The following is a 12,866-nucleotide window of genomic DNA, read 5'->3' on the forward strand; positions in this document are numbered from 1 at the left end:
ACTAGCTATGTGACTTTGAGCAAGTTCTACTTACCCTCACTATGCCTCAATTTCCTCATCAGTAAAATGAAGAATAAAGTAATACTTACCTTGCAGGAGGATTAAATGAGTTAATACGTGCTTAAAGCACAACTTGGCAAATGGTTCTTAATAAATATAAAGCTACCATTAGCAGCAGCATCATATATATCTATTATATATTTTTCCCACAGATATCTATTTTTAGGTTCTCTACTGTTTTCTACTAGTCAATCTATCCAGTCCCATGGCAATACTACTCTAAACTACTGTGGCTTTATAATAAATTATGATATCTGGCAAGGCAAGTTCCTGTCCACACACCTTGCTCCTCAAAGGTGGTCAGCCCTTAACTGTTCCGTATGAAACATAATCAATCATCAAATTTTAAAAAACTAATGGGTGCTTTTAATTATACGGAATTTTTAGATTAAGTTGAGAAGAACTGACAGCTTTTTTTTTTTTTTTTTGCGGTACGCGGGCCTCTCGCTGTTGTGGCCTCTCCCATTGCGGAGCACAGGCTCCGGACGCGCAGGCTCAGCGGCCATGGCTCACGGGCCCAGCCGCTCTGCGGCATGTGGGATCTTCCCGGACCTGGGCACGAACCCACACGTCCCCTGCATCGGCAGGCGGACTCTCAACCACTGCGCCACCAGGAAAGCCCGAACTGACAGCTTTAAGATACCAAATCTTTCCATCCACATATGTATTCAAATCTCTACTTATATCTTTTTTTATATCTCTCTATAAAGTATAATTTTCCTCAAAAAAGTTTTACACATATTTTTACATGTTTTCCTAAGTATCTCATATTTTTGTTGCAATTATAATAAAACTATTTTCTGGTTGACTAAGAATTTTTATCACGATTATGTACTGAATGTATCAAATGCTTTTTTCTTTTCCTGTAACTATGTATTTACTTTACTTTAACCTATGAATTACATTACCTTGCATTACTGGAATAAAACCAGCTTAGTCCAATGACTTAAACAAATTTTTTTTTGCTAGATCTGGTTTGGTACTATTAGTATCTATATTCATAAGTGAGATGAGCCTGTAACTTTACTTCAGCATACTATCCTAGTCTGTTTTGGTATTAAGGTCATATCTTACTAAACAGATGCATAACATTAAGCACAACTATTCTGTTTCTAGTGTTTTGAACATTTTATATAAGACTTGAATATCTGTTTCTTGAAGTTATAGTAAAAATTATCTGACCTTGTGATTTCTCTTAGTAGATTGTGGCAGTTTTGTGAGATTATATTTTCTAACAAATTCTATTTTATTGAAGTTTCCAAATTTACTGGTATGTTTTCATGTAATTTTCTTCCTGTTTTTCAATCTGTGCTGTATTTATACTTCCTTTTTAATTAACATATTATGTCTTCATGCATTTAAAAAATCAATCTAAACAAGTATGTATCAGGAATTTTTACAAATCGAATTATATAAGATACCCAGCTGATTCTGATTAGGACCATATGCTGAGAAACAATAATCTAGAATGGCCCTGTCCAAGGCCAAGGAGGAACTGAATTTTTAATTAAAAATTAAAAAAAATTAAAATTTAAATAGTCACATGTGGCTACTGTCTATTGGACAGTGTAACACTAGGAGGTCTTTATTAAGACTTTAGTTGTTCTTCATGGCAATAATTTAATACACAGCCCATAATCTAAAACTTATAATAAGGTAATAAAATGTGCCAAAATCAGGCTAAAGAAAATTTGTGCACACTCTGTTCAGCATAATTCCACAAATTTTTCATGTGATGAACAACAGTAATATTTTTAGAAGCATGTAGGAGTTAAGAAGCTATGGAAATAAGAATATTTTCTCTCTCCTACATTAAGATTACTAGATCTTTAAAAAAAAAAACACTACGAAGAAAATCATCTTAACATTTGTTTTATCTTCAGTGCCTAGAAAGTAACAAGATGTTAAAAAATAGTACTAAGGGGGCTTCCCTGGTGGCGCAGTGGTTGAGAGTCCGCCTGCCGATGCAGGGGACACGGGTTCGTGCCCCGGTCCAGGAAGGTCCCACATGCCGCTGAGCGGCTGGGCCCATGAGCCATGGCCGCTGAGCCTGTGCGTCCGGAGCCTGTGCTTCACAACGGGAGAGGCCACAACAGTGAGAGGCCCGCGTACCACAAAAAAAAAAAAAAAAAAAAAAAAAAGTACTAAGGATAAAAATTTGAAATGTTCACAAATGCTTACTTTAAAATTTTATACCCAAGTAACTCACTGGTGGAGTAGTTCTGAGATCTTTTCAGTTCTAGAGCTTAACTATACATTTCAAATTTCACTGCAGCCTGTCTCACAAAAGAGAGAAGGCAGTTTTATACCACAGTGAAATTTATTGCCAGAACAGATAGGGACCTTGCAAAGGACAGTCAACCATGATAATGAAGAAACAAAAAGAAGGAAATGAATAAGACCCAGTTTTCCCTTTTCTAATTTGTGTATCACTTCTTATTTATGAAGTAATATTGTAGAACTTCTATCACTTGTAATATTAAGGAATGTGCATAACCTTAAGTCATTTGGATCTGCAAATAACACACAAGGGATATGTTTTAATCTTGGAGAAAGAAACAATTTAAATGAGAACCTAAAATGTGGATTATATAGAACTATAAGTATGTGTTTGTATGCCAGATATTTGTTGTGTTTTCCTAAATGAAAAGCATATATGCATACATTACATAATTCAATTTTTAAAAATTCCTGATACATACTTCTGGCCTTTACAATCTTACATTGCTTCCCTTGACCCTGCTCCCATTCTACATATTACAATCACAAATTATTTAGGAAAAGAATAGGTAAGCAGGTGGACAGGAAAGGATATGAGTAGATGGGACAGAAGGTGAGGGATAAATTATTATGGGCTATGTATTAGAATAAATTACTATAATTAAGCAATTAACACTTACTTAAAGATACCTACCAAATAGTAGGGAACACTAGGTCTAAAAATTAAGTTGGTTTTACCAGTACAGATAGAGGGAGGTTCAAGGTCCAAGAAGTTATGTCAAACTGAAGTGTGGGAGAAAGTGCCTTCAACTTATGCAAAGAGATAAAGAGACATGAAATAGTAAGGTAAGGAGGGGAATGATTTATGAAAAGAATAAGTCAGTTGACAGTAACCCAATATAGCAGGGAAAGAAGTGGATTATTATTCAATTATGAATCACTTTTTTTGTATTTTAATGATTCTGTTCTTATTTAATTTTTCTATACACCTTTCTGATTGCTTTTCAGCTTTTCATCTGACTAGTTACCACCTCAGCACACTTAACTGCTCAAAAATAGGTACTGGTAGGAATCCTTTTGAATAAAACTACCCACAATTCAGCATCACTAGAGTATCATTTTGTTTCTCCTTTAATCACAATTTCTAAAACTCAGAAGGCTCTTATTTTTTGATTACCCACAGCAGACAGATTTGCCTCTCATTTATATACATGACCTACTGTGACTGCACTTGGAAGAAATGCTTCCATGATGAACAAGCTGCCTCAAAGATGTTAGGTTGCCACCTTGGACTGATTTTTTGGCCAATTTCCTTAGTATGATAATTCTTACAAGTAACTTGAATGGCAATACTATGGAATATTTGATCCCTAAGAAAAAATTTTAAAAACCATTAAATAAGAAAGCAATCTTATAAGCTGGTTATATCCTTTTCTTCACTGTACAATGTTCAAGCCAAATAAATGTGAGGCATTATCTGTGGATATCATAGTAGACATTGCACAATGCTAAAACTGCTTTGCCTTCCCTCTCTAGGCAGAGGCCCGTTTGCTGCCCCTGTAGTACACTGTGCTCACTTAATCAAAAAGATTCTTTTTCGTCCTGTCAGGCAAATCAGATAATTTCTGGGTATGGCCTCATCCTGATGAAAGTAAAAACTCATACCATACTCTAAGGACATCTTCCTGAAGCCTCAGGGCTTCCACTGCCACTGAATTTACTTGTTATCTTTCTCTTTTTATTACAAAAAAAGGATTTAGTTTGTGATTCAAAGGTTCTGGTCACTGCCTGGGGTCATAGCTATTTCTGCCACTTACTAGGTATATGCCCTTGTGCAAGTTAAAGATCCTTCCTGTGCTAACACTGTCTATGAAAAATAAAAACTAAAGAGCACTTATAGCATAGTGAAGAATAAATGATAGCACCTGGCCAGAACAGAGCTGCCACTGGCAAGGGCTAGGGATGGGTGTGGAGTGATGGCATCAGAATTAACTGGGAGGAAAAAAGGGAACTTATTGTGATGATAGTAATGTTCTATATTTGGTAAGGATTTGGATAACAGATCTAAGCATTGGTTAAACCTCAGTGAATGTACAATTAAAATTTAGGCATTTCATTTTATATAAACTTTAACTCAAAGAAAAACTATAGACAAATATTTAACTCTTCTTAATGAAATACATGCTGAAATATTTATGGTAAAGTATGCTGATGTTTGCAATTTACCTTGAAATGCATCAAAAAATAAGAGACTAATGGATGGATAGAGGGTGGAGGGATGGATAAGTGATAAAAGCAGAGTAAAATGTTAACGATAGAATCTTGGTGGTGGGTAAATCAGTGATCGCTGTAAAATTCTTTCAACTTGGTTTTATGTTTGAGGGAAGGAAACTACTACCTTTTCCATAAACTTCTGATCCCAAATTATGATTTACTTAAATTAAAAAAGAAAAAAAAACCCTCTGGCATTCTTATATAAAAATCAATTACTTGCATTTCATTTATTACTTTCTAAAAAGTTTAATCACGCATGTAATTCAGGTAGTTACAGTTAATAAGATGACACATATACAGAAAGCAACTATTAGAATAAAGTAGGTAGGGACTTCCCTGGTGGCACAGTTGTTAAGAATCTGCCTGCCAATGCAGGGGACACGGGTTCGAACCCTGGTCCAGGAAGATCCCACATGCCGCGGAGCAACTAAGTCCGTGCGCCACAACTACTGAGCTTGCGCTCCAGAGCCCGAGAGCCACAACTACTGAAGCCCGAGCACCTACAGCCTGTGCTCCGCAACAAGAGAAGCCACTGCAATGAGAAGCCCGCTTGCCGCAATGAAGAGTAGCCCCCACTCTCCGCAATTAGAGAAAGCCCAAGTGCAGCAACGAAGACCAAATGCAGCCAAAAAAAAAAAGAATAGAGTAGGTAGAAAGAGAGAAGATAAAAAGCAAATGTAATTTTACTGTATGACAAATCTCCCTCAAATAGTTTTCTATTTATTGAACACCTCTAATGGTGCACTATTTTAAAAAATTTCAACTGCCTACACATTATTCAAAAGGTGCTGTTAATGGATTTAGTGCTGAAAATGCTTCAATTTGTCATTTCTGATGAGGGGATATCAAATGATCAGGTGATTTTATTTTATATAGCTCAGACTTAAATCATGAGCAATAGGTGGAGGTTAATGAATAAGATATGCAAATATACGTTGAGTTTCAAAAGGTTAGTTAAGTTAGGAGCTGCAACTTATCTACCTAACAAGGTTAAGCAATGTTTATAGCAAGAGAGCAGAGGTACAACAGGAAAAGAAAAGGGAAAGCTGGATGTGGAGTGGTAAGCGCTCCTGGGAATTAACTTCAAGTTCAAAGAATAATTGTTGGCACTTATCGGAGCTTTACAGCTGGGTAAAATATTAATTATGGCTTAAGTAGGTATTGATAAGAAAATACAAAACGTTCCTTATGCATTTGAATAATAGTTTTTTTCAAAAAATTCACTTACTTGATTGTCATTTTCATTATCTTTGATAACCAAATACCTCAGTAAGTTTAATGAAGCCATTATCCTGTTAATTAAAAATATATAATTTGTTACGTACAGTACAGTTTCATATAATCAACAATTTCAATGAATAAAGGTAAGTTAAAACCTTGGGTATATTTCCACAATTATGTTTGCCATTAGAAGCTTCTCCCTTTAAAATATCTTATCAGGAAATGACGAGGTGGCCGAGTGGTTGAGGCGATGGACTGCTAAAATATCACACATCTCACTCCCTTAACATAACGTATTACTTTTGTTCTCCAAGTTCACAAAATATAATTGTGAAAATTACTATTCATTTTTCCCCCAAGGGAGACTTGTTATCTTTAATGTTCGAGAGTACTGTCTTTTGTTTCCTGAAGTTTAAGATTCCTTTAAAAAATGCTTACAACCATTTCTCAACATTCATTCGAGTATACTGAAAGTAAAATTACTTGTATATGAAAAAAATTGATGTATGTCCTGGAAATAAAACAATAAAATCCAAATGTATAAGCCTTTTATAAGTTATATACACGAAATTCTTAGTGTTTAGTCACCAGTGCTATAGTCCCAAGTCTCTATGAGCTAGGTACATCAAAGGTACAAAATCATACTGTTAGTCATAGTTCTGGAAAGAAGAATTTTTGATTTTGTTTTTATATAATATCTAATTACTTAAATATGAAAATCTTTATGTAATTTGATGAACTAACCATTGATTATAAAATCACAGGAAAATACGTTTTATTTTAGTTTAGGTTCCCAAAGCAGGTGTTTCACATTTTATTCTGAATTTACTATGTGAACCTTAGTAACGGTCACCTCACCTATCTGAGTTTTGCAGTAGATCTGTTTCAGCACCCTCTGGGAGAAAAAGTACCAAGTCTAGAAGGGAAATCAGCTGCGGTCCTGTAAACCATTTGTTATATGTTCTCTGAGAAGCAAAAGAAAAATTGAGAAAGGCTTTAAATAATAAGTTGTTAGATATATGTGTTTTTCTAATACCTTGATACTACAAAAATAAGCTATTACACATTTAAAATATATATTTTTAACTTTAATTTCCATTCTTTCATTCACTATTTCTGGACACCTAGAACAAACTCTGCTAGTTTGAAAGCACTGGTGTGCTCTTTCTCTGTTCTCTATATGGAATTACTGAGTATTCACAAATAGACTTCAGTTTCCATTAACATTTCACAAGTATACAGCAAAACAAAAAAGTCGTATTATCAGTTTAAAAAATTAATACAATTTAAATCTATAGTTAACAAATTTCAAAATCCAGGTTTTTAAAAAAGAGTAGAAATGGAGAAAAAAATATACAGGCATACCTCATTTTACTGCACTTCCCTTTACTGCATTTTTTACATATTGAAGGTTTATGGCAACTCTGTGTCAAGCAACCCTATCAGCACCATTTTTCCAACAGCATTTACTCACTTCACATCTGTGTCACATTTTGATAATTCTCAAAATTTTCAAACTTTCATTAATATGTATTTGTCATGGTGATCTGTGATCAGTGATCTCTGATGTTACATTGTTAACTCCTTTGGGGCACCATGAACCACACTCATATAAGACGATGAACTTAATCAAAACGTGCTGTGTGTGTGTTCCAACTGCTCCAATGACTGGCCATTCCCCCATCTCTCTCCTTCTCCTTGGGCCTCCCTATTCCCTGAGACACAACAATATTGAAATTAGGCCAATTAATAACCCTACAAAGTATTCAAGTGAAACGAAGAGTCATATATGTCTCATTTTAAATCAAAAGCTAGAAATGATTAAGCTTAGTGAGGAAGCATGTCGAAGGCCGAGATAGGCCTCTTGTGCCAAACAGTTAAGCCAAGTTGTGAAGGCAAAGGAAAAGTTCTTGAAGGAAATTAAAAGTGCTGCTCCAGTGAACACATGAATGATAAGAAAGTGAAACAGCCTTATTGCTAATATGGAGACAGTTTTAGTGGTCTGGATAGAAGATCAAACAAGCCACAACATTCTCTTAAGCCAAAATGTAATCCAGAGCAAGGTCCTAACTCTTCAATTTTATGAAGGCTAAGAGAGGTGAGAAAGCTGCAGAAAAAAAGTTTGAAGCTAGCAGAGGTTGGTTCATGAGATTTAAGGAAAGCAGCCATCTCCAGAACATAAAAGTGCAAGGTGAAGCAGCAAGTGCTGACATAGAAGCTGCAGTAAGTTACCCAGAAAATCTAGCTAAGGTAATTAATGAAGGCAGCTATACTAACCAAAAGATTTTCAATGTAGATGAAAACAGTCTTACACTGAAACAAGATGCCATCTAGGCTTTCACAGCTAGAGGAGAAAATTCCTGACTTCAAAGCTTCAAAGGACAGGCTGACTCTCAGAGTAATACAGCTGGTGGCTTGAAGTTGAAGCCAATGCTTAATTTTTACCATTCCAAAAATTCTAGGGCCTTAAGAATCATGCCAAATCTACTCTGCCTGTGCTGTATAAATGGAACAAAACCTTGATGAGAGCACATATGTTTATAACATGGTTTACTGAATATCTTAACCCTACTGTTGAGACCTACTGCTCAGAAAAAGACTACTTTCAAAATATTACTGCTCACTGACAATGTACCTCATCCCCCAAAAGCTCTAATGGAGATGTAAAATGAGATTAATGTTGTCTTCACGCCTGCTAACACAGTATCCATTCTGCAGCCCATGGAAAAAGGAGTAATTTCAATTTCAACTTTAAAGTCTTATTCTTTAAGAAATACATTTCATAAAGCTATAGCTGCCATAGACAGTGATTCTTCTGATGGATCTGCACAGAGCAAATTGAAAACCTTCTGGAATCATTCCTGATTCATGGGGAAAAGGTCAAAATATCAATCTTCACAGGAGTTTGGAAGAAGTTGATTCCAACCCTCAAAGATGACTAGGAAGAGTTCAAGACTTCAGTGGAGGAAGTAACTACAAATGTGGTGGAAATAGCAAGAGAACTAGAATTAGAAGTGGAGCCTGAAGATGTGACTGAATTGATGCAATCTCAATGATAAAATCTGAACGGATGAAGAGTTGCTTCTCATGGGTGGGCAAAGAAAATTGTTTCTTGAAACGGAATGGACTCCTGGTGAAGATGCTATGAAGACTGCTGAAATAACAACAAAGGATTTAGAATATTACATAAACTTAGTTGTTTCAGCGGTGGCAGAGTTTGAGAGGATTGATTCCAATTTTCAAAGAAGTCCTAGTGTAGGTAAAATGCTGTCAAACAGCATTGCATGTTACAGAGAAATCATTCGTGAAAGGAAGAGTCAATCTGTGTGGCAATCTTCATTGTTGTCTTATGTTAAGAAATTGCCTCAGACACCCCAACCTTCAGCAACCACTGTCTTGATCAGTCAGCTGCCATCAACATTGAGGCAAGACCCTCCACCAGCAAAAAGATTACAAGTCACTGAAAGCTCAGATGATGGTTAGCATTTTTTAGAAATAAAGTATTTTAAAATTAAGGTATGTACATTGTTTTTTTAGACATAATATTGCACTTAACAGACTAAAATATAGTGTAATTAACTTTGATATGCACTGGGGAAACCAAAAAATGTGTGTGACTCGCTTTACTGAGATTTTTGCTTTATCGTGGTGGTCTGGAACTAAACCCGCACTATCTCTGAGGTATGCCTGTACCCTAATACTAGAGATATAAAGCATCCATAGAGCAAAATTCCACATTAATATATTCCACAAATGAATAAATATATCCTACAAAATAAATTGATAAATGACACCTTAGTTATGCTCTTACCTTTAATGACATGTCAATTTGATTTTTGATGTTCTGAATAATAAAGGCCTCCACACCTGAGTGATTACTTGTATTCAATAAGCACCTTTAAAGCAAAATTACAATACATTTGAAATGATCTAGACTGCATTATAATTAAATGATGATAAAAGTTTTACAAATTCAGGGCCTCCCTGGTGGCGCAGTGGTTGAGAGTCCGCCTGCCGATGCAGGGGATACGGGTTCGTGCCCCGGTCTGGGAGGATCCCATATGCCGCGGAGCGGCTGGGCCCGTGAGCCATGGCCGCTGGGCCTGCGCATCCGGAGCCTGTGCTCCGCAACGGGAGAGGCCACAACAGTGAGAGGCCCGCATACCGCAAAAAGAAAAAAAAAAAAAAAAAAAAAAGTTTTACAAATTCAAATGGAGCATGTGCTATTTCTAGGAATACAAAAACCAGTGCATACAATTAGCAAGGTGATCAACCAATTACAAAGTCACCTATTATGATTTCTGCCCTCACTAACTGGCAAATTCTATTTTAACTGGGTCTTTCCAACACGAAATTTCTATTAAACCAAATTTGAATCTTTTTATGCATATAGTTGAAATGATTTAACATGGAAAGGATGGTGACTAGTGTAATAGCCTAAAATCTCCCCAAATTATTCCCTGTTAGACTAGTCTGGTTAGACTAACTTAATTGCAAAGAAAGGAAACTCAGTAATGAGCTTAAGAAGAAGGGGGAGATTTTTGGGTAGGAATACAGGTAGATCAGAATAGGAAGCTGGTATAAGACATAAGCATCAAACTGAGGTTTCATAAACCTGCTCTGACTCTATCAATAGAAATGAAAAAAAGATAGAATCAAGAGTGCTAGTATTGGCCAACCCCAAAGAACACTTCTTAGCACTCTGACATTGCCCCAATTTGGTTTTAACTCATTCTTATTACCTAGGTATCAACAAACTAAGGTTTGCAGGCCAAATCCAGCCTACTGCCTGTTTTGTTTTATTGGAACACACTTACTCCCACTACAAAGTTGAGCAGCTGCAACAGAGACTGTGTGGCCCACAAAGACTATACTTACTTATGGCCCTTTAAGAAAGTTTGCTGATCTTCAACTCAGAGAGTTGCTAGAATCTTTTCCTCCTCAAACAGTACTATTAATAAGCTCCACTGTTAAAGTGTATATAGCCTGTCAAAAGTTATAACTCCAGAGCCATTAATTTCAACTGTGAATAATGGACATTATTGACATATGTAAAGCTCTAGCAGGAGCCCCACCAATCTCAGTTTAATCTTCTAAGTCTATTTTAATTTTAGAGTATTTCAATTAAACTGAAATATATACTATTATTCATGTAATATATATTTATATATGTATCCATAATTTTTGATTAACCCTTCACTACCTATCACAGAGAAGAGAATTTATTATGATATGGCTTCCAAGTAGAGAAGAATTACATGTAAAACATACCAAAATACAGTAACCTAGAATAATTAATGGCATTAATTTGGTTTTTAATCAACCACACATTTTGCAATTAACCACTGATACATACCTAAATAAAGTATATTTGCCTTGTGGATCCAACTTGTTAATATACAGCTGAAGCATAGCTAAACCCTTTTTCCTCTAAAATGGAACAAATAATATGGTTACATAAACTAAAGATTAAATTATTTATTAAAATTTCTCACTGCAACTCATTTAGTTCCAGACATTTACATACCAATGTCTCAGTGGGGCAGAGTGTCATTACTTTAATTAAGCCCTGGAAATAAAAAAAAAAATTTTAATTCAAATGTTAGATTATATTGACTACAGAGAAACAACTATATTATCAATGGACACTAAAAATTCAGAGAAATGAGGGTAAGAGATTTAAAGATGAAGTAAATTTTTCCCTGAGCCTTTCATTCTACTGTTTTGTCTACAGGGAGCTTAGTACAATCCATTTTGTAAGTGCTATTGAGTGGGTGTTACAAAGTATATCGTTAGAAGTAATTTTCAATTATGTCTAGAGTGGCAAAAAAAATGAAACCGAACATACAGAAATATAATCCATTAATTTAAAATAATCAGGCTTATTATACTAACAAAAGCCATATTTTTCTATTTAAATAGAGGAAAAACAATTTTCTACATTGACAGATTCTAAGACCTACTTGGCTATGATAACTAACAAACAGTATAACTAATAAACAGGCAAAATAAATCACAGGAGGGAAAAAAAAAATCTTTGTAGTAATGAGTTATACACGCCTTGATGGAGTCCTGAGGACTTGAGTTATGATAAAAGTAAAGGAGCTTCATTTTCCAGGGTTTCTACAGAACCAAAGTGTTGAGGACACAAGTTTTATTTTTCCACTAGATGCTATGCTGTCAACTATAGTAGCCACTAGCCACATATAGCTATTTAAGTTTAAATTAATTTAAATTAAATAAAATTTAGAATTCAGTTCCACATTTGAAGTGAACATCCCAAGTGTTCAATGTGGCTAGTGGCTTTCAAACTGTATGGCACAGATAATAGGACAATTTTACCATCACAAAAAGTTCTACTGGACAGCAAGGCACTAGAGTTTTCAAAGGATATGGAGAAGAAAGTGGGAGAGGAGTCTGAAAAGACCTTTACTTAAGTTCAGAATAGGAAAGGGGCTTTTTTCAAGATCAGAATACATATTTTACTTACCTGAGGTACAGTAAGAAAACTCTTGATTTCTAAGTACTGGTGAAGTAGACTGTTGTCCTCTACTCTCAATAAACCATTCTCCAACAGATCCTACAGATGAAAATATACGCAGAGATACATACATGGTAAAGTCAACAGCTGTATTTGTTAACATGACTGTATTTAAATTATAATGGGTGCAAACAAATCTTACCAATCCTTTGGAGAAAACAGACTCCTCTGTTCTGGAAGAGAATATTAAAATTTATCAACATGGTTTTCTAAACTGCTTTAGAATTATTCTTCATTTTAGGAAAAATAAAGCAAAAATTGAAATTTAAATACTTAAAAAATGCATATTAAGGAGAAATTCTGTTGAAGAACCTAGTCAAACTTCTTAACCTACCTTTGATCTGTCTTTTGATTTGGCTACTGATATCCAAATCTAACCAAAAGCAGCCCACTCAGGGCTTATTTCCCGGTATCAGATCAGTAGATCTTCAACAGCAAGTGCTAAGAAATCAATTATACCTGATATAATACTAAGTATTCTAATTGATTAATAGGTAAAATCTTTTCAATTCTTTATATATATATATATATATATATATATATATATAAA

The 12,866-nt window shown here is 35.1% G+C and overlaps 1 protein-coding gene across 1 annotated transcript in view; it reads right to left on the minus strand.

The window, feature by feature from the left end:
- The window catches only part of GLMN (glomulin, FKBP associated protein), a 44,126-nt gene that overhangs the window by 8,605 nt on the left and 22,655 nt on the right, over nucleotides 1–12,866 (minus strand). The window contains exons 10-16 of the mRNA XM_060085298.1: nucleotides 12,459–12,489; nucleotides 12,266–12,355; nucleotides 11,303–11,344; nucleotides 11,132–11,205; nucleotides 9,587–9,671; nucleotides 6,634–6,740; nucleotides 5,783–5,846 (exon numbers count right to left, since the gene is read on the minus strand). Coding sequence (XP_059941281.1) covers nucleotides 5,783–5,846; nucleotides 6,634–6,740; nucleotides 9,587–9,671; nucleotides 11,132–11,205; nucleotides 11,303–11,344; nucleotides 12,266–12,355; nucleotides 12,459–12,489 — 493 coding nt within the window. The remainder of the gene's footprint in view (nucleotides 1–5,782; nucleotides 5,847–6,633; nucleotides 6,741–9,586; nucleotides 9,672–11,131; nucleotides 11,206–11,302; nucleotides 11,345–12,265; nucleotides 12,356–12,458; nucleotides 12,490–12,866) is intronic.

The sequence above is a fragment of the Mesoplodon densirostris genome, chromosome 2, assembly GCF_025265405.1.
Source record: "Mesoplodon densirostris isolate mMesDen1 chromosome 2, mMesDen1 primary haplotype, whole genome shotgun sequence".
Classification (NCBI taxonomy): Eukaryota; Metazoa; Chordata; class Mammalia; order Artiodactyla; family Ziphiidae; genus Mesoplodon; species Mesoplodon densirostris.